Below are 22,210 nucleotides of genomic sequence, written 5' to 3' on the forward strand. Positions count from 1 at the left end.
GTATGATAATGTGTGTTTGTGTTTGTTTGTTGTTTGTTTAATTGTTTGTGTTTTTTTGTTTTTTTTTTTTTTTGGGGGGGGGAAGATGTACAAGCCGGGTATATACGGAAGAGTTGATTATGTCTGAACAGAAAAACAAATTGCAATGATCACTACATGCTTAATTGTCAGAGATGGCAGATTATAAACTTCGACAGACAGACAGAGTGTGTACCATTTCAAGTCAGTATAGAGGCCATCAGTAATTAGACAATAACGACTCTACGAAAAAAAAATAATAAAATGAAATCGAAATGAGACTTATACTTCTCAAGTGATATGGATTTTCTGAGACAATGTCAATCCCACATTTTGTTTGGTAGGCCTCCTACTTGGCTACTGACGCAGGACTGCTAACGTAGCCCAATCTATCCGTCGCATATCTTGGTCATGTTTGGAATTCTTGCTTCCTTATCATATTTGCCTTGAACGCATGAGGTCCCGCTTTTAGTCAGCTCAAAGCCGAAATGACACACGCACTGAAAGTCGCCCTCTGGTGTTCCCGTGCAGAGATGTTCACACGGATTGCTATCACACGGTGCTGACAAAAATAAAAAGGAACAAGAAAAGAAGAGAAGAAGAAGACAAAAAAAAAGACAGAGTTATTAAGAGTTTTAAACTCTTCAGACCTGGAGGGTATAATAACTTTGCTGTTGGTTTTTGTTTGTTATTGTCCAAGTCAAGTATCACCACAGAGAATACCGAAACCTCGTTCTGGTGAGTCCAATTTCAAGTAGTCATTGGTCTATAAACAACTGAAATCGCCCTGACTTTAAAGATCCAGGACGCCCAAGCAGTTTTGGCACACAAGAAATTCATGTGTAGGCCCCTACATACTTTAAGAGAACTGCGATAGTGAGTCAATGAGTACAATTAATGCAAACACCAAAAGCCTCAGTACAGATCAAATTTCAAGCTTAAAGCCACAAAAACCAAAAGCGGTACCTTGGTTGTATAGATTAAGATATCATTTTGTAGCATCTCTTTATGATGCTGTGGCAGCAACTGTTATGTCTTTATTTTTCTTGTCCATGCACAGGGTCTCCTGCTTATTCAACGAATGAATGAAGTTAAGAAGAAGACGAAAAGAAGACAATTATGCGTACATGTTTCGTCAGGCTGCACCCCTGGTCCGTAGGTCATGAGCCCGTAAGGTCGTGCTCCAATTGAGATGGAGAAGGCTGGAACTCCGGTGTCTTTATCGATGCATCGTAATAGTTTCTCAAGTGAATTCGTCACGAAGAGTTTACTCTGAGAGATGAAAAAACATAATGATCTGTCACTATTGTTATCATTGACAATCTCCTTTTCCGTGGGGTATGATTTGTTCTCAAATATTTCTTCCCCTGTATAGATGAAATTTGTTAGATCGTAACTGTTAATCTACCCCCCCCCCCAAAAAAAAAAATGTCGAAAAAAGAGCAGTATATCATTGTCGGTATGATTATCAATATCAATCCCCCTATTATCAACATCACTTTCACTCTTTTCATCATCATCATCATCATTATCACCATAGCATACGTATTATACGTTGTACTACACACTAAGAAAAAATGGTTCACTCTTGCACCTTTTAAGGGTGCAAAGAGATGTCACACTGGTGGCTCCCTATGGGTGTTATCTTGCACCCTCAAGAAATGGGTGCAAAAGTTGCACCATGGTGCAATGGTATAATTTTGCACCCTAGCGGTGCACCTTTGCACCTCAAGAGAGGGTGCAAATTTGCACCCTTTATTGAGGGTGCGAAGTTGTTTCCTTGGGTGCATCGTTCCACCCACACTAAGTGGTGCTAAGTTGCACCTTTTCTTGAGGGTGCATTTTTCCACCCACACTAAGTGGTGCTAAGTTTGCACCTTTCTGGAGGGTGCGATCTTTCAACCTTTAGTTTTTCGGCGCAACTTTGCACCCTGTCTTGCCTTTACTTTTGGTGCAACTTTACACCCTTTCGTGAGGGTGCAAAGAAGCACGCAAAGTTCCAAGATTGTACCCTCTCTCGAGGGTGCAATTTTGTGCTTTATATATAGGTATAATGTTGCACCTATGTGGTGCTTATTTGATCCATGACTGCTGCAAAATTGCTTCTTTAAAGGAGCCAGTCAGTGTCACTGTCTACTCCTTTAGAGGCGCAATACTGCCCAGTAACCTCAAGTGCACCTTGAGATTACTGGGCAATATTGCGTCTCTAAAGGAACAGGCAGTGACACTGATTGGCTCCTTTAATAAAGAAGCAATTTTGCAGCAGTCATGGATCAAATAAGCACCACATATTTGCAACATAATACATATAAGGTAAATATACTTAGTATCACATTACCGGGTACAATTTAGTTACTTTACTACTTTAAACCTTAAACAGTGCGAACTGATGCAAGCCTATTTGCTCAGAAACTTATGTTGTTGTTGCACTCTGCAAAGTGAATAGGATTGGTGTAATTTGGATCCTGTGAATCATGAAATGTGTGTGTGTGTGTGTGTGTGTGTGTTTGTGTGTGTAATTTGTGAGTTTTGAAACGTTAATGTAGAAGTTAACTTAGATGTGTTTGAATGATATACAGAAACCAAATATTTACCCAATTACCTTTCCAATAAGATGAGCACTAACACTATCTATCAAACAGACCCTCTAGGCAAGAATATACCTCTGCATGTAGGAAGAGGTAAAAATATGATATGCATTTGTCTGGATACGTTTTATTCAAAACGTACTTGAATGCGTACTGATTCACATAATCTATAAGAATAAGATATGCTTCTTACCAGTACACAAAGCCTCAAAGACAAGAGCATGCTTCTTACATTTCTAAAGTATGCACCATATCTATAAAAAAAAAAAAATGTAAGAGGATTTAACAAGTTGTTTGCATTTAAACGAATAGGCCTACATATTTCCATGCGTACAATATTCATGTAACAGTGACGTCATCATGAATCATCAAAAAGATATGTTTCCAGCATAGACATGAATTTATCTAAAATCTAAAACATATAATTAGCTGACTAGGAGTTTGTTTTATAATGACGATGCCAATTGTCTTAAAGTCCTTATCACGACATGTCTTGGGGTTCACACTTATTTAAGACATGAGATTCTTGGCACGTAGATTACGACTACAATCTATTATGGTTTAGATACTTAACTGACATACGCATACCGTATACGGGCATTTCGATGAAAACATTTAAATACAAGGTATATAATATGAAAATCGAACTTGATACCAGCCCTTATGGGCTACCAATGGAGACTATGCAGGATCGCAGTTATGTATTCAGATTTTGTTTTGGGTGATACACGCATTCCGACTGGATTGGGATCAATTCGAGTCCCTCAAGCTGAGATTCCGGAACTGCAATGAGCAAACCATCATTATGACTAACAAAGTGACCGTGAATAAAACATTCACCAGTTTCTGTTTCGTTGTTCTATACACAGAAAGTTGTTACGTTTTCCAATCCTGTGTAGGCACACAGGGATTTGCAGATCACCTTTGGCTATAACGCCATGGTCGCGTGCAAAATGAATGCAGCTTATCTAACTTGTAGTTTCCGAATAGGGGACTACCGTGCTTATACATATTAATCGGATGATAGACCCCGTCAAAGAGTAGATTGCGGATATTATATACCATTGTCAAATCCACTTTCTGTTTTATACACAGTTTCAATGGAATCTTATGAACCACTTAGGCATTACCAAATCATGGAGTATAAGAATATCATATTATTTCCTTGAAAGGGCTGCATTTGTATGAGCGGGAACAGTTTGGCATCATACATAGCAAGTGTCGTGACTACAAATCTAAATACATGTATTATACAGGGTTTCAGGACACTTTGAACCGTGTCCCCCCCCCCCCATAAAAAAAACAAACAACAACAACAACAACTAGTGAAATGTTGTATACCCTAGGCCCATTAACCCATGATCTTTGACCTTTGAATACATTGCCCACATTTTTCAACGAATAGGCATCTGGATGCAACGTAGGTATATATAAAAGGAAAAATGTTTTAGGAAAATACATTTAACAATTTCAGAAATAACTATGGAACAAATGGCATAATACTGCACATGTTCAATTCTTCCTAAAGGCCCGGTCTCACTGGCCGACGGACACAAAGCGTATGCAGAAAGGACACAGCGGACGAGCAAAATTTCGAGGATGGCTTCATCCGCTTTCATCCGCTCCAAAAATTGACAAAATTGGCGAAAATTGGCGGTAACAGAACGGAAATAGAACGGACGTGGGTAGTATGTAGCGAGGATGTTAAACGTATGTTCATCGGAAGCCTAGCGGATGAAAGCGGATGGAAGGGGGTGACAGCTCCGAAGGGGTTACCGGAGATAATTGCGAAACGGACGCATAGCAGAAAAAGCGGATGCAGAGTGGATGCAGAGTGGATGCAGAGCGGATGCAGGGGGGATGCTTTCGAAATGCTTTATATACGAGATGCATACGCTTACATCCTTTCTATTAACGTGCTATTGACGATGTAAAGACGTTCCACGTACCATATCTTTCCTCCCTCTTTCCGTTTTTAGCTGCAGCGGATGTGAGTTGCGAGGATGCCCAGAGGATGCAGAGAGGATGCAGCGGACGTTTAAGGGATGCCGCACGGACATACAACGTTTGTTGCTCGTATGTCGCGGATTTACATCGTACACAGCGGAAAGTTCATCCGTTCTAAAAGTTTTAAGCAGCTTAAAACTTTTTGCGCGGATGAAATCACAGTGGACGGATGCTCGATGGATAGAGCGGATGAAACACGTATGCGATGGGTACACAGCGGATTCGTAGCGTTTTCCAACGGATGGCAAGATTTTTTGTACGCTTTACATCCTCTTTGCATCCGTAAGTGCAGTGGGACCGGGCCTTTAATGACGTGACAGAAAACTTTCCTCACCGAGTCATTCTGGCGTTATTCAAGTACAAGTCATTGATAATTATATACCTAGTTCGATTAAAAGTATACATGGAGTCATTGCAAAAGTATCTAATTAAAAGTATGATTCAGAACTACATCATTGTCATTTATTCTATAACGCTAATAATAGAGTTATTGTTCCGCCATATTGCCTAACAGGTTGTAGTACTCCTACGACGTTTGTTCAGCAAATAAGGCACAAAATAAAATTTTGCGAATTTTGCACGCTGTTGCCAAAGTCTCTAATCTTCTTTACCACTATTCTCAGACATGTATACTGATGCTGTATGAATTAGAAACGGAAGCTTCATAAATATTCACCATCTAACAAGGTAAAAGCGAAGTGATGTCTTGCCCACATATCGAATTTGTGATTACACTGATTCTCAAATGTAAGCTCATTGACTTTTTGACTGTTGACGTAGTCGGACTTCACCAATATTAACACATGAGAGCCATCTTTAGATGATCTGAGGAGTGAATTTGGTGGTTATATAGCTCAAAAGTGTGGAAAGTTATTAAAAGAACACCACAATACTATGTCGACAGTGCTTACCAGGTGAGATACAAAGATAGAGCACGAAATGACATTGTAGAATTTGACAATGACTTACAATATTTGACCTTGAACGCTGGCACCCACATGGTGGTAGAAGTAACTTCGTCCAATCGTACATACATATGCAAAGTTTCATTTGGATTCTTCAAACAGTACTTAAAGGGGAAGGAAACCCAAATGTACACGAGGATTGGAGCAATACCATAAGAACACATAAGTGAACATGGAAAATCGTATGATCCAGTGCAAGTTATGCATTTTTAAAGTTTCAGTGTCACTTTCACGTATGGAAACGTATATGAAGAAAATATCAAGGGAATTCCATAAAATCTGATTCTTAATGAAAAGTACAAATTGCCTCGACTTATTTGTCGTTGCCATAATGTTAAGGGTAATATTACCCTCCCCCTCCCCTTCTGGAAGAAGTAAATCAAGTGCTCCTTTTGTAATGCTAGAAAAGTGAACCTATGCCTATTTTCTTTACATTTCTTTATATCATTTTCCATGGTTGACGTCAAAGATGTAGCTTTCTCATCTAGTAATGGCGGCACTGAAACTCTAAATATATGTATATATAGCTCTTTAACGGATTTTCCAATATTCCTCAATTTGTCATGATGTGTTCAACTGCTAAAGTAATCTCCCTGCATTAACTTGTCCACTTGTATATTTTCGTCTCATTTCCCTTCATGATACAATGTTGCCATAATCGATTACAGACTGATGTACGAACGGATGGACAACCTGAACAACATTTCTCTGGTGACATTTCCTTGCGAAGTCATGAAAAAAGTATACACCATGAAAACTTTAGGCTGGTAAACTATATCAAGACAATTATTGAACAATATTTTTAATGAAATGCCGTAGGGTTTGTTTGTTTGTTTGTTTGTTTTTTGGTGATAGTGGCCTGTTCAGATCAAGGCTTGCAATGCACTGCTGAAGAATGCACGAGTGTTTCTGTCTTGTCTGGGATACTCAAAGCCACAGAGCATAGAAGGCCGCAAACATTGTAGCTAAGGAAGACACGATTGTATACAGGAATTCGGGCAGATTTCACAACCGTCCAGCCAAATAGTGATGTCACTAGTGCGCAGCATTCACATAATGAAGATTGTGGGATTTAGTCCTGCCAGGTTCTGAAAGAGATTTTGGCATGAATAAATGATGACTGAATAAAATTTCGAAGGAAATATGTCGTTTACACTACGCATTTTTGTTGCTTACATAACTAACAGGTTGCAACTATGACCACTGACCAGAAAATGGAAAGTTAAATTGATTGTATAGTTTTTGTTGAGATCTACTTCAGGTTTCTAACATCTTTTGCTGAGATAATGAGAAATGGTTTTGAAATAGCTGCGATATCCAAAACAGAGCAATAATCTAAAATGTGGGACCCACTTTTTATCACGATCGCTGCGTTTTATTTTGTTTTTGGATGCCTCATCCATTTCAAAACCAATTTTCATCAAATAATCTTTAGAATTCCTCTTAGAAGGGCATACTCTCTATTATTTCATAAGTAGTTTCTTGATATATCACAAAAAGTTAAAAGCCCAAATCCTCACCTCCACCAATACTATACGATCCCTTTAAGTTTTGATATTGGTTTCTAAACAGATCCGGTCGTATGGATTTATTTTAGCTATTTATCGTATACGTAAAACATAATAATGTTGCAAAGAAATATTCCTCTTATATTTCTAGTCACAAAGCAGATGGAATTCCCGTCTCCCATAAAAAAAAATGCAGCACTTACTTTGTCACAGACATACAGCATGTCCTCTCCAAGCAGACGGGGAATTAGGAGACAGCATGCAGACATCACTAAGTTAGAGCTGAAAAAAAAAGAATAGATGTGGAATAGCCTGAGTAAAGTCATGTTGAAAAAAAAATGTGGCGAATTTGGACTGAGATGAAAATACACACCTTTTATGTAGGCCTGCATACATTTATGACATAAGGCATATTCAAATATTCCCACATTTTTCCTGACCAACTCAAAGTCTTCATAACATAAAATAACAAAGTAAAACAACATCATATTACATGCCAATTTAACATCAGTTTGATGTATATTTTACACAGTTAGGAAAGGACTACGACTTATAGACCTCAGCCATTCAGCCGTTGCTGAACTTGCCACAGATGATGGTCCGGGAGCTGGCCATGGCAATGGGTGTAATGATGCCCATTATGGTTGACACCTCTAATCCTGTCACCACAAAAAAAGTGAGAATATAGCCCCCACTACTTATTCATAACATTGATTTGATTTACTTTAATAATACTGGTTACAGAAAAGAAGATTAACCCCTCCTCCCCCCAAAAAGGGCTATTCAGGGCATTTGAAGATTCTTGCGGGGTAGAGATGCTGCGTGCATGAGTGGCAATCCATCATGGAGTTTTCAGGAAAAAAATCCAAAAAACTAAGAAGACGTAGAACGGAAAAGGCAAGGATGAATGATCGCAATGGTCCACTTGAGTAACATATCTCTCGATTATTGATGGTATCAAAAATTGCACTATATAGTCTTATCAAATTTTCCGCAACCCACTAAACGGTGGCTACGTTATAGTAACTGATAAAACTGCGTTCATGTGTAATGATAAACTTTAATATAATATACTTCATGGATATCACATGCTGAAAATCTAGATGAATCAATAACATGAAAATACATATATTACGGATTAATCCATTAAGGAAACTCACGTATATTGATTCTGTTGAGGAATCACTCTGTCCTTCAGAATTGCATATAAGTTTACGTGATCAGAAGAATGCGCGCCCTTCATCATATTGTATCTTGCTTGAATACCTGAAAAGGAAAATCAAGTGTCATGAGTTCAAGGCCACTGCTCATGCGTGTGTAATAATTTTGCAGAAGAGCTGACTTATGTAAATGTGACTACATAACTCTCTATGGCACCTCAATGTATAGTTCAATTCTTATGCACTGCCTTGCTGCATACAGGGTGTAAGTCCACCACTAACACTACCTAACTACAGAGAATTATCCCAACATAAAAATAAGCGTGCAGTGTTTGCCATTATAAGTTTAGTTAGTACACTGGTCTATTTATCCATAAGTTTATCAACAATTCATCAACTTCCATTCCTTTTATTCGTTATTAATCAAATATGATATGGCACGACGCGATGTATTATCCTTGGGGATGTGTGTGTGTGTGGGGGGGGGAGGGGCGTAAAGGTTATGTAAAGGATACACTTCCTATAGGAATATCCGATTCCACGTTTTCTTAACTGTTTTGTTTTGTTGTTGATCGGTAAAAAGAATTATTTGAAATTTGTGATGATGTATGTGTTCACTGTATTGTGAGTATAAATTATGCTTGTATAATTGTGTATGTAGTGAAAATTATACAATAATAATTTTGTATAATTGTTCTTTTTTATAATCATATTATATCAGAAGACCAATATGGTTTTATGAAAAATCGTTCTGCATCAGTGTATACGGACAGTTCAGGATGTAATTGATTATTGTCAATGTACTGAAACACCCACTATCATTATGTCATTGGATTTCAAGAAAGGCTTTGATACTATTAATCATGATTTTTTGTTTGGTTTGTTGAAGGAAGTAAGATTTAAGGAATCCTTCATTAGATGGATCAAAACGTTGTATAGTAATGCTAATGGTAGAGTAATGAACTATGGTTGGATATCTGGAAAAAAAAAATTATTAAAAGAGGTGTGCAGCAAGGATGTCCGTTATCAGCTCTTTTGTTTATCATTGTTGCAGAAATTTTAGCAGCAAAAATAAAGCAGAATGTTAAAATAACAGGTGTCTCAGTACCTCATATTGAATCAGGAAATGAGTATAAAGAAATTCGAATTATTCAATTTGCCGATGATACTACAATTTTAGTTGATTCTGTTGATTCCTTTACAGAAGTAATGAAAGAAGTAGAATTTTTTGGTGAAAATGCTGGCCCAATAATTAATTGGTCAAAATCTCAGTTTATGAGACTGAATTTAGATATTCAATTTATTGGAGAATTAAATCTCACAGACGATGCCATAAAATGTCTCGGTGTATATGTTGGGAAATGTTATAAAAAAGTTGAAAACCTTAACTGGGAAGGCAAAATAGGGAAAATAGAAAATATACATTAGATTTATGGAGAGTGAGAAATTTGACATTGTATGGAAAGGTGACCACTATTAAACAATAAGTTACATCTCAATTAGTATACACAGCTACAGCAGTACCTGTCACTTTAAAAATGATTCAGTAAGTAAATAGATTACTGTATTCTTTCTTGCGGAATTCCAAACGGGAAAAGGTAAAACGCACTGTATGCTGTAACCCAGAAACAGGAGGAGGACTTAAAATGGTCGATTTGCTTTCAAAATGCTTATCTCTCCGCTTATCATGGATTAAGAAGTATTTTTCTGGGGAACAAATGTCATGGAAGATTTTGTTTCAATATTGGACCCAGAAAATTGGCGGAATACCTTTGTGTTGGAAATTTAATTGCAAGAAAAATGATATAATGTTCTAAGAATATTCAGAAAGAGACAAATACCTGAGTTTTACATTGACCTTTTCTGTTCATGGTCTGAGTTAAAATACATAGATATGTTTAATGTTTATGATATAGAGAAAGAAGTTGTTTGGAATAACAGTCATATTAGATATGAAAATGAAATGTTATGTTTCCAGAATTGGATAAAAGACGATGTTATCACAGTGAAACGGATTATAAAAGATGGGGAGTGGAAAGACGTTACAGCCATAAATGCAACCTTCCAAGATAGGCAGCTGCTCATCTCATTTGAATTGTCCAAGTTAAAAAAAGCATTCCCCAGGTTTTGGTTGGACAAGTTACGTAATGATATGCAGACTCCTGTATTACCGCACACAGAAGAATTTGATGCTATTGAGTTGTCAACAGGTGATAAAATCAGTGTACAGAAAACATCAGCTAAACATTATTATAGACTATTTTTGCATGAGAAAAAAACAAGAACCTTCATGTATATACTTCTGGCAAGGTTATTTGAACTTACCATGTGATTTTGACTGGGAAAAGGTCTTGCAATATAAGTTTATTCAGATTAATGACAACAGAATAAAACAATTTAATTTCAAGCTTTTTCATCGTATACTACCCAGTAAAGATAATTTGTTTAAATGGAAAATTTTGCATGATAATTTGTGTACTATATGTAATTGTAAAGAAACCACTTGTCATTTTTTTGCTGAAATGCAAATAAAATGGAAAGTGGTTTCGGTTTTAATTCGAAATATTTTTGATTTTGTAATAGATATAAATGTAAACGTCATAATTCTCGGATATGATATAGGCAATAAGAAGATGAAATTAGTAAATCTTTTCTTTTTTAATTATGCCCAATCTATTGTTTATAGGAATTATATAAGAGAACGCAATGAAGGAAACAAATGTTTGTTCAATATACACCATTTAGTAGAAGATTTGAAAGCGGAATTTAGTTTTTATATTAGTTTGAAGTGCAACCAAAAAATACGCAATTATTTTGGTTGGTATCGTTGATGCAGCCTTTAATTATTTTTGTCCTGTTAAAATGATATGTTGAATACCTTCGGATACTTGTAGATAAAGCGACTGTAAAATGTGAAGTTATGTGGGAAAATAAAGTACCTCGGATGAGGAAAATAGAAAAAAAAATGTAGTGAAAATTGTATCATTTATAATGTGTACATGTACATGAATAGTTTATGCATGTATGTAGATATTAATATGTGCACGCCCATATGCCAACAAAAAGAATTTCCTAAATGGACAATAAATGAATCGGAAATCGGAAATCGGAAATCGGAATGCCATGACGTCTTTAGCAAGACATTTTATCGTTAATGCTGATCTAATTCCACAGAATGGTTCCGAAACAAAACAAAACAAAATAAAACAGAAAACAGCACGCATAAAACTAGCCATTTTTAACAGAACTCTAAAATGAACATTTTAGTATTACTGCCTACAGGCCTACATTATAAGACACGGCTATACAACCAAAAACATAACAGATACAAGAAATTTGATGAAGGGTTATATCGAGAGTAATATCGAGAACATTGTGGATATTTCAAATTATGCTTTACGATGATGTTTTAACTCACCATTTTCCACGTAGTAGGAATCTGCGGAGTCTTGATATTATGAAGTGGACAAAATAATGTTGAAGTCAGAGTTGCAGTGAGACGCTACGAAAAGCCTCAGAAGAGCTGATCTGCTGTGGAAATGGAATTTGCGCTACATGCTCAGCTCAAACACGCATGCACGAGCTGTACAATGAGCCATCTGGGAGTCAACTTATGTGCACATAAGTTCGCACGACTCAACAATTCATTGAATTTATAAATCATGTTCAAGAAAAGAATGAACATGCCCACACCACGTGACCAAACGACTGGGTCCGTGAATTGACACTTGAGGAAACATCCATGTCATTATTTTGCATCGAATGTATTCTATGAATTAATAGGCGTTTAAAAAAAAAAAAACATTTTCCACTTTTGATTCTTAATAATTCAGTAACTATCTATCAGATAACACTGTCATTGATATGTGTGATAGTTGTATAGTGTACAATTTTGTTGAAGGTGGTTTAAAACATAAATCAGTTTCATGAAATCCATGATCAATTTCACAGTTAGGTTACAGAAATTGCTCTATTTCCAACCCTCTGTACAAAACTTTCACTTTGCTTAGGGGTCAATGGGTGTGTATGGGAGTATGTGGTTAACACCCTGACAATGGTGCTGAACAATGGCCAGGGTTTGAATGCTTTATTATTTATTCATGAGAAATTCCACTATCACAGCTAGCCTTTACTCATTCTGAAATGTGGTGTTTGCAAGCACATAGAAACATGTGCTTACATTTTTCATGTGCATGCATTTTACCCTTAGGCTTTACCGTGCATGAATCATGAAAAAAAGGGAAAAAATCAACCCTAAAAAATAAATCGTGTACTTTGCACCCATATATATCCGCGATTTTGCACTCTAAATGATTTTATTTTATCATTTCATTTATTTTCACTTAATAAAATATGCATACATAAAATGTGACAATGGTATGACAAGTATAAAATGACAATGTGACAAACAAACAAACAAAGCAAACAAACAGCAAAAGATATCAAGTGAAGGGGTGAGTGAGAAGGCAATTGGCTTTATTTAAAACTAATCTCAGAAAAGTAAATACATCGTATATACAGAGAAAAACATTGGCACACACACACACACACACACACTCACACATACACAGACATGCATACATGCATGCATACAAAAGCATGGACCAGCGCACATTAACAATACGCAAGATGTCATTTTCACAAACACACCCTATCTTGCTAGTCTCTTATAAATTCGTAGAATGATATTGGTAACTTCCAGAAAACCTTTCAAGTAAAATATGCTTGAAAGCTTTCTTAAAACTCTGTATCGTTTTCTTACATTTCACATCAGAGTGGATGGAATTCCAGACATGAGGGTCTTGAAAGAAATATCGGTTTTTTTTTTTTGTTTGTTTTTTTTTTTTTTTGCTGTCCCGAGATCGAGTCGCAACGAAAATCTTTACCGTGTAGTAGGGTTTGACTCCATCATCGCACAGTAAGCATGCAGGGAATGCTGTGGCATATTCCATTTTGATTGGTCAATACCAGACGAGCAGTCAGGTATTCTTCGTTAGCTTGTTCGCAGACCCTTTCATCAAGTACTCAACTTCATTTAAAAATGCTCCGATGAATGATTCTGAAATTATGGGAGAACATCAAGTTTTATGATGTCTTAAAAAAAAACATGTACATAGTAGCACCACGACGGTATGCAATATTGTATTCAAGTGTCGATCAACACCATATAGGTCTTTCGTTGAGACTAGTTATGGGCTCAATATTGCACCTTAGCAAGAATGAACCACAAACAGGAAGATATGTCTTTGTAATGGTAATTACGTTTCGACATCCCAACCAATAAGAGATAGATTAGGTGAATGTTAAAGACACGGGGATACACGAATAGAAATTGCGCAAACAAAAATGAAATAAAACGAACATTATTCGAATAGGCATGCCTGGGCAGTAATCTGATGTATCTATTGATAAAGAATTCTATTTGAAGATTCATATCAGTTTGATTTGTCAGAATCATGAGGAAAAGTGATAAAATAAACCGGCTATCCAGGGTACAGTTTAAACACTTTCACATGAAACAGCTCTGATCAACACTTTTGCACAATAATATTTCTGTTCAGAATTGACTTTTGCTTTATATGTTTTTATCTTAAAGTATAGGATTTCATTTCATTTAATAGATTAACAAGCAAAATATCGCCAAAATTATGTTAACGTCAACAATGAATCTTCAGATTGCTCAGCGAGACGGCGGCATCGAATCCCGATCAGCGAAGGCACAAATGCACCTGTGGAATTGTTTTGTACAGCAATAGAAATCTGACGACTATTTGAATAATTACAGCCAGTTGGAACTTCATCTGTTAAACCTCCTAGGTTATGTGTACAATGTGATTGGTCAATACCAGACAAGCAATCAGGTATTCTACGTTAGTTTTTTTAGAAGACCCTTTTCATCATGGACTCAACTTAATTTGAAAATATACTCTCGATGAATGATTATAGAATATGAAAGAAAATTAAGTTTCCTGATATCAAAAAATATATGTTCATAATACCAGCACAAGGATATGTAATATTGCATTTCAGTGTCGAGCAACACCATAGGAGGTCTTTGTTTTGAGACTAGTTTGGAGCGCAATATTGCAATGACCGTGGCAAAATCGAACCCCAAATGAACCATATAAGAAGCAAAGTTCCACCATTTTCGCAAATCGTGCAATTTGTACCCATTTCCGCGACTTCGAACCCTTCTAGCTCCCTTATTGAACTTTTTTTTCTAGTGTGTAAGCCTGCGTATAACACGGTATCCTATCAACAGTCCATTGCTGTTCCTCAAGCTAACACTGAGTACAAGAAAAAAATGTAAATGTTTTTCTTCTTATGGTCCAATGTTCTTTATTTGAATTGAAATGGTGTTTTATTAATCAATATCTTTCGCAGCCCTGAGGCTGAATTACAGACATTGTTAACAATGGCCATGTATACATTAAAAATACTCACAAAATACAATGTAGCGATGAAAAAAAAATACATTAAAATAACAAAGGGTCAATCTTATTTATCAGAACCATTGCACAATTCGATTAACCTGTAATACAAAACAAAATCAGATATTACAGATTCAATATATTACTGTTCTCAATGATTATATAAAAAACAAAAACAATGAGTTTATGTTAATTATGTATACCGGTCATTTATACTTTTTAATTAATACAGATGTTGTGTTGTCATACGGCTCAAATCAACACATTTTCACAACAAAAATAATCAGTTTATCAAAAATAATCAAAGATAGTCAGATAAACAAGAATAATCAGATAATCAGAGGGCTCAAATCAACACATTTTACACAACAAAGATAATCAGTTTGATTTAAAAAAAAAATCCTCACAATCTTCTCTTCGTAATATACATAAACTCCCATATCAGAATAAATTCAATCTATACACAGCGCATTACATCAAATCAGTCAATCAATGATTCGCATTACATATGTGCATTGTACATACGAAAATAGCATCTGATAATAACACATCTCTCCCCCTCTTTCTCCCCCTCTCTCTCTCTCTCTCTCTCTTCCAACTCTCATTCCACTATTACACACACTCTCACGTACAATATGTATATCTAACAAACAAATATATACTATTGTTTCTATAACCAACACTCTGTGTTATATTATTGCACATTTTACACCAAAATTCGATCTCACAAATAACCAACACCAAAGCGCTAAAACATAACATTATAAAAAAAAATCCAACCGTTTTTGAGAATAATAATATAAAAAGATACAATTATACTTTTTCAACTTGTCGTTAGGCCCTTGATCCTGTGATCCACAACCTTTTTTATACAGTATTAATAATAAACTCTCTGACAACGCATACCATGCACATCATGATTAAAACAATATGTATATATACTTTCAAAAATTACATCTTCACATAATGAGGGAAATAGTGAATGCTCTGTGGCACTTTATGAAGGAGACATAAACAAAACAAACAAACAAAGAAACAAAATACTGTACTATTCATTAATAAATATATGAGGTAGAGAATGGCACTATTTGAAACCATTTTGTTTGAAACCGTTTTAAGAAAGTCTGATATTTGCACATCTATCTCCCTCTCTCTCTCTCTCTCTCTCTCCTAATTCTCATTCCACTTATACGCACACTCTCTCGTACATCTAACCAGCAAATAGACACTATTGTATGTAACCAACACTCTGTATGATATTATTGCACATGATGACTTATTATGACATAATGACTTAGCCCTTCCTTCCCCACCAGGCGCTGATCATTGACCCTTTTCAAGTAAAACTGCCGACCATTACTGCATGCCTTATGATCTTAGTTTGCCAAGTAAGATAAAAAATAATATTTGTTGTTTGGAAACTTTGGAAAGCAAGTTTTCAAACACATTTCTTCCCGATGTTCAGGCTCCTTTTGGAAGATTTCCTCTGCTATTCATAAATGGGACTTGGTATTTTCTAACACATCGAAAAGACGTGAAAAAAAGAAGAAGAAGATGTGTGATAAAAATTAATTCCGATGCTCACCCCGAAGACGACGAGATCGAAGAACTGGGCATTTGATGGAAGCATCTGAACCACTAAAGTTCTGTTTGAGCCATCTAGATTGGCGCTTTCAATCCTGCTACTCTCAAGTCGCCTTGGATCGACCCAATAAATTCTGGCAGTAATAAGAGGTGAAGGACAGAAGGACAGACGGACAGAAAGACAGACAGACAAAGGGGAGAGAGGAGGAAGAGAGACCAACAGACAGACGGTAAGAGATTGAAAGGGGGAGGGAAGAGGAGTAAGTTTGGAGTCTAATCATTACAATTCTTTTTTTTTTTCTTCTTCTTCTTGCAAACAGGACTTCAGAAGTAACGTTTTGTCTCTTTCTATTTTTCTGGCGATGATCATGCATGAACACTATGCATCCACAAGTTAAGTCACACTGATACTTCCTCCTGCATGGAAAAAACAAGCTGCAGAATCAAATTTATGTACGCTAAGGAGGAAGGGAAAAAGCGAAAAAAAGAAAATACACACTTTTTCAAGTTCATATTTCTCAGTTTTTGGTTTTTGGTTAAATGTTAATGTATAATATACAATTTAGCTATCAACTTGGTAAGTCATTGAAAAGGGAAATTTTACGCATGAGTGGACACCTTTGCTTTTTATCTTCCAAGGTACAAAAGTAAAAAAAATGCAAAAATGAACAAGTTGTCTTTCATGCGATAATACTTTTCCATGAAGCAGTAAGAGCAAAAGACAAATCTAACACAATGAAAACGATGAATTAAGTTGCAAAAATATACCTATGATCTCTATAATTGATTAACTTTGAAGCCCAAAATATCAATAAAGGCTAAAAATGATGGAGGAAAATGAAAAATTTTCTATCAAATCCAAATTCAAATGAAATGAGAGAAGAAGCAATGTAGACAAAAATGGTAAGATTTTTCATTGATTTCTCAAATTAGGAAAATCGTGAATTTAATGTGGTTCTTGAATTTGTGTCATGAGTTCTTAACTAAATTGAATGAATGAAATAAAGATATTCTGTTCATTTAATTATCTGTGTGCCCTTACTCCCTATGTCATTTCAAGTTTGAGTTGTTAGAAAATTCTTATCTATTTCCCCCTTACATTTTTCAATTTGATTTTGTTTGACATTATATAGAGATAAAGGGACGAAAACTTATTTTTGATCTTTCATTTATGTCTCTCATTGTGTTAAACTGGTCTTTTGTTATCATTGTTATCTTACAGGGCATTTGCAAATGGAAGATAAAACGTCAATTTTTGCAATTTTTACCTTTGTGCCTTTTAATTGAAGGGTAAAAACGAACGTGTTCACTTATACGTATAGTTTTGCTGTATATCGACCTACTAGGTTGATAGCCATTTAAATTACCTTTCATATGGTATCCAATACATTGATTTTCATCAAAATCTTCTGTGAAAATTATGAACTCGAAGAAGTGTTTACTTCTTTTCTGATGAGTGTATTTCACGCAACAAACCAGAAAACGAGTAATTCATATATGGAACTGGAGAACATGTCACACACATATATTTTGTACGCTACTCATTAGCCCGTGGCGCCTATAATCAAAAACTCTCATACTCGCTATGACTGACTTAAATAATAATGAAGCTTATGTGTCGTGACACGAAGTGACAGGAATATACAGGTTCAACAGTGTATTCCCTTTCAAAAAAAGTTGTCAACTTTTGTTGGAAAGGTTTCCACTTCAATTCAATTCAATTCAATTCAAATGATTTCATTTCCATATAAAGTAGGCCTAATAAAAAGCAATACACATAATACACATGAGTACATAATATTTTAAGAAACTTTGAATTACATAAGTTTCAACAAAACATGGATACAATACTTTGGTATCAACTTTGGTTTTTAGATAAATAAACAAGTAAGCAATACAGTCTTATTTTGTAACTCTATATGGAAAAGAGGAGTTCACAAGAAAAAGCATATAACTGTGGCTTGTAAAATTTGTAAATTACTCTGGGAGATGAGGGCATCTCAAGATCCATCTCAAGATCCAAGGTCCAAAAATGTTTCCAATATGTCTTTTAATACGCAAAGTTAATGTTATGTAGTGATACAGGTAAACTTCCTTCCTGCAGGCACGCTGCAATAAATGTATGTCTGGTTACCTGTTGGTCTGCCCTTTTGTCTTCATGTCAACCTGCTCCTTCAGTTTGTCTGTTTTCACAGAATGGTACAAAGGACTTTTTTTCATTGCTCTATCCTGTCTACGGAAGAGGAACTTCATTTGCCTAAGACCACATCGGATCACTGAAATGACCACGTGATCACGTAATGGTTTATGACATGGCGCCATGGAACATATCATTATGACGTGCTTACCGGTCTGTTTCGTAATCCACCGTGATTCCGTTCGGAGAGAAAAGATCAGTATCTATGATGGTAGTTCTGTTTTTGCCGGCAAGAGTCGCCCTTTCAATCATCGCAGGCTCACCGTAGTCTGTCCAAAACAGATAGCTGGAAGGAAAGCACAGAAAAAAAAAGCAGCCAAAAGTTATTCCTGAGTCAGCGATGTCTCGCTCCAAAAGTATGACGCAATCACTACAAATCATGGTCATCATAAAGTCTCTTCAATTCCACTCATTCAACTGACCACATTTCACAACAAATCGCAACGCGTCATTATTCGATTTTGCTATCTTCCTAGAGTCCTTGGCCAGCGTTAGCTTATCAGATACTGCACATCGACACAATTAACTTATATTTCCTATATACTTTCCTGGATGCTGTGTTAGAATGAGCAAGACAATGGAACAAACGCAACTATTAGATTTCAAATGCAAATACTATATTTCTAATGGAGTATTATATTATTCGTTAACATCGACCATGTCAACTTGTACCAGCATTTTCCGACTAAATCCAGTTGACGATAAATGCCGCATTATAGCGATGATGCAATATTGATCAAATCTAGACTCTAATCATAAATGAGCACATTGCGCAAAAACTGCATAGGATTGCAGACAGTCATCAATCGCTATTTGCAACATTATCCATCAAATTCCTTGAAACAAGATACATTAGAAGATTGCAGGAATTTTTTGTGTTTTATATATATATATATATATATATATATATATATAACTTGTTGTTGTTATTGTTATTTTCCCTATGAATATATACATTAAGACCCACCCTCTCTGAGGATAGGTTACGATCCCTCGTGGTTTCTCCAATCCTGTATCGATCAAGACCCTGTCATAGGTTGCATTGTAATCGGATATCATGATCCAGTCGTAAGTGCTATCCACCCAGTACAGATTTCTACTCAGCCAGTCGACAGCCATACCGTCCACGGAGCTCGACGTTCCCCCGAAGATCAAACTACCCGTGACCCCAGCACTCAGCCCGCCGCGGAAGATGCCGCGATCGCTCGTCGACGACCAGAACATGCTCCGAGTGCGATAGTCGCCGGCCAGCCCGATGAACCTCGTATCTGTCTTTTGGTAATAGTACAGCGTCCTAAGCTCGGACGATGCGTCGTAACTTTCCGGATCGGCTGGCAGGCTGGTGATGCGCGTGCGGTTGTGTTCATCGTTGAATTCTGTCCATATCAGACGCGGACCGTCGTTCGCAGCATCTTCTAAGTCTTGAGCTACAAGATGGGATTACATAATATTCGTAAGTTAGGCAGTACACGCAAAATATCCTTGATATCAAAGACATGCAATATTAAATTATGTCTGTTAAAGTTTGGTTTTGTTGGATTAATCAATTTTTTGGCATTCACGTAAAAACAAATTCAGCACAAATTCCAAAGACAAAAACATAAGCAGCATTATTGTACAATGAAAATAAAAACATGTAAATAGATAGACATAAATTTTCAAGTATATGCAGAGATGATTGAACGCAGGACACTGCCATTGTAAGCGATAAAGCTGGAGACGGATGGGGCCTCACCAGAAGAATATTCGGCGACATAATTCCCTTGGGAAAATTGATTGCTCCATGGGGTGCAATGCAATCGTATGACTGGTGTGTGTGCAGAATGCAGTCGAATGATAAAGAAAAATATAAAATTACCGTTTTGATATACATTGTTTTGATTTAAAGAGTGGGGGATATGTTATGATAATACCTGCCTTGTATAATGCAGAAAATATTCGCTTATTATCATGTTGTGTATTGTATATACACATGCATTTTTTGAATGTTTGAATGTTTGTTATTCATATGATTCATTGATAGTATATTACTTTTGCTGTATTTGATAGTATATTGATAGTATATTACATTCATATAATTCATTGATAGTATATTACTTTTGCAAAAGAAAGCAATACGTATATGCACCAACTCAGGTTATCGAGACCATTCAGATCCTTTATTCGCAGAATTAAGAACACCTAGGTAAATGACATTAATTTTTTGCAAAACTCACTCTATATGTTTCGCTTACATAATGGTCATTTGCCATCTTCTTTACTCATTATTTCAATTAAATAAGGAAATACATTCTTATCCAACAAGACAATATGATAAGTTTCACTTGTATAATCCCAAAACAGTGATGGCTCTGAAATCTGTCAGACACACCGGACCCGATGTTTGGAATTCTCTTCCTTCTGAAATTCGAAGTTTAAAGTCCACGTATTCTTTTAGGAAGGCTGTAAAAACGATGTTGTTATCTGAATATCAGTAATTCCATTGTCATTGTTATATACACGAAATTCTTTCGTTCAAATATCGACACAATTAATCTATTATGTAATAATGATTATGTAACCGACCATGACCTGTATCAGCTGTCCACCTGTACCTCGTTGAAGAAATACTTTGTAATGTCTTGCTACTCAGTGATACAGGTGATTTTATTTTGTATAAACCTTTAGTGAAAGCAGACAAACCTCTCCCTTCCCTTTCTCCTTTCAACTATCCTATCTCTATGCAAGTCATCCCTCCCTCCTATTCTCCTTCCGATGTACATTATAATATTATGTTATGCTACGGGGGCTGCACGCAAATCAAGCTACGCTTATGCTGTAGCCCCTCTGTATTATTCATTGTAGTATATTCTGTTGTACTTTTGCTGTACATTGTACACAGGCAATGAACAAGAAAATACTTGTATATATTATCATATTTATGTTTGTACATGAATGTGTATATGTACAATGATGATACAGAAACCAATAAATCAAATCAAATCAAATCAAATATGATTGTATCTCATTATAATGTTAATTTTCAATATATATCACGTTAATGCTATTATATGGATCTTTTAGAAAGCAGGGAGAATAATATTACTCTTAACATATCAGTAACAAATCGAGGAATGTGTAGGCCCTACTTTTCATTTTTTTTTGAATTTTCTCTAATTTTCTTTATATCGTTTTCCATAATGTGACGTAAAGAACTGTAATAGTCTTCTCATTCAGCGATGGTGGTACCAAAACTTTAAAACTTCATAACTTTTGAACGGATGGTCCTATTTTCCTCAAACTTACACCGATGTGTTGGACTAATCTTGGTGCAATCAGTCAATCCACATAGTTAACTCGTTCCATGCTGAATTCTGAAATCCCCATAGACTTAATAAACAAGCCGCCATGTTCCCGTAGTGAACGGATTAAGGTTTCATTTTCCTTTAACGGTATTAACCTGACGATAGGGCCGCGGCGCCAAGGCCAATAGTATGCATTTCCGGCACAAATAATAATAATAATAATAATAATAATATAATTAGCATTTTTACCGCGCTTAATACATAGTTTCTAAGCGCCTTACACATATCATAATTATATCAAAACATAATCACATAATACACAAAACATAAACAAATACATACATTTTATTTATAATTTGCATTCCAAATAATAATCCACCCGAAGCGACAACGTGATGGTCTGTGTCATGGTCAAGGACACAATTGAATTCTCACGACCATTCGCCAAAGAGGGTATTGTGTCCGAAC

The 22,210-nt window shown here is 36.0% G+C and overlaps 1 protein-coding gene across 1 annotated transcript in view; it reads right to left on the reverse strand.

Annotated features, from left to right (window-relative positions):
* Positions 1–22,210, reverse strand: part of LOC140244903 (low-density lipoprotein receptor-related protein 6-like) — a 126,201-nt gene that overhangs the window by 103,626 nt on the left and 365 nt on the right. The window contains exons 2-6 of the mRNA XM_072324511.1: positions 19,426–19,885; positions 18,610–18,744; positions 16,263–16,395; positions 1,146–1,290; positions 464–580 (exon numbers count right to left, since the gene is read on the reverse strand). Coding sequence (XP_072180612.1) covers positions 464–580; positions 1,146–1,290; positions 16,263–16,395; positions 18,610–18,744; positions 19,426–19,885 — 990 coding nt within the window. The remainder of the gene's footprint in view (positions 1–463; positions 581–1,145; positions 1,291–16,262; positions 16,396–18,609; positions 18,745–19,425; positions 19,886–22,210) is intronic.

This window comes from Diadema setosum, chromosome 21, assembly GCF_964275005.1.
Source record: "Diadema setosum chromosome 21, eeDiaSeto1, whole genome shotgun sequence".
NCBI lineage: Eukaryota > Metazoa > Echinodermata > Echinoidea > Diadematoida > Diadematidae > Diadema > Diadema setosum.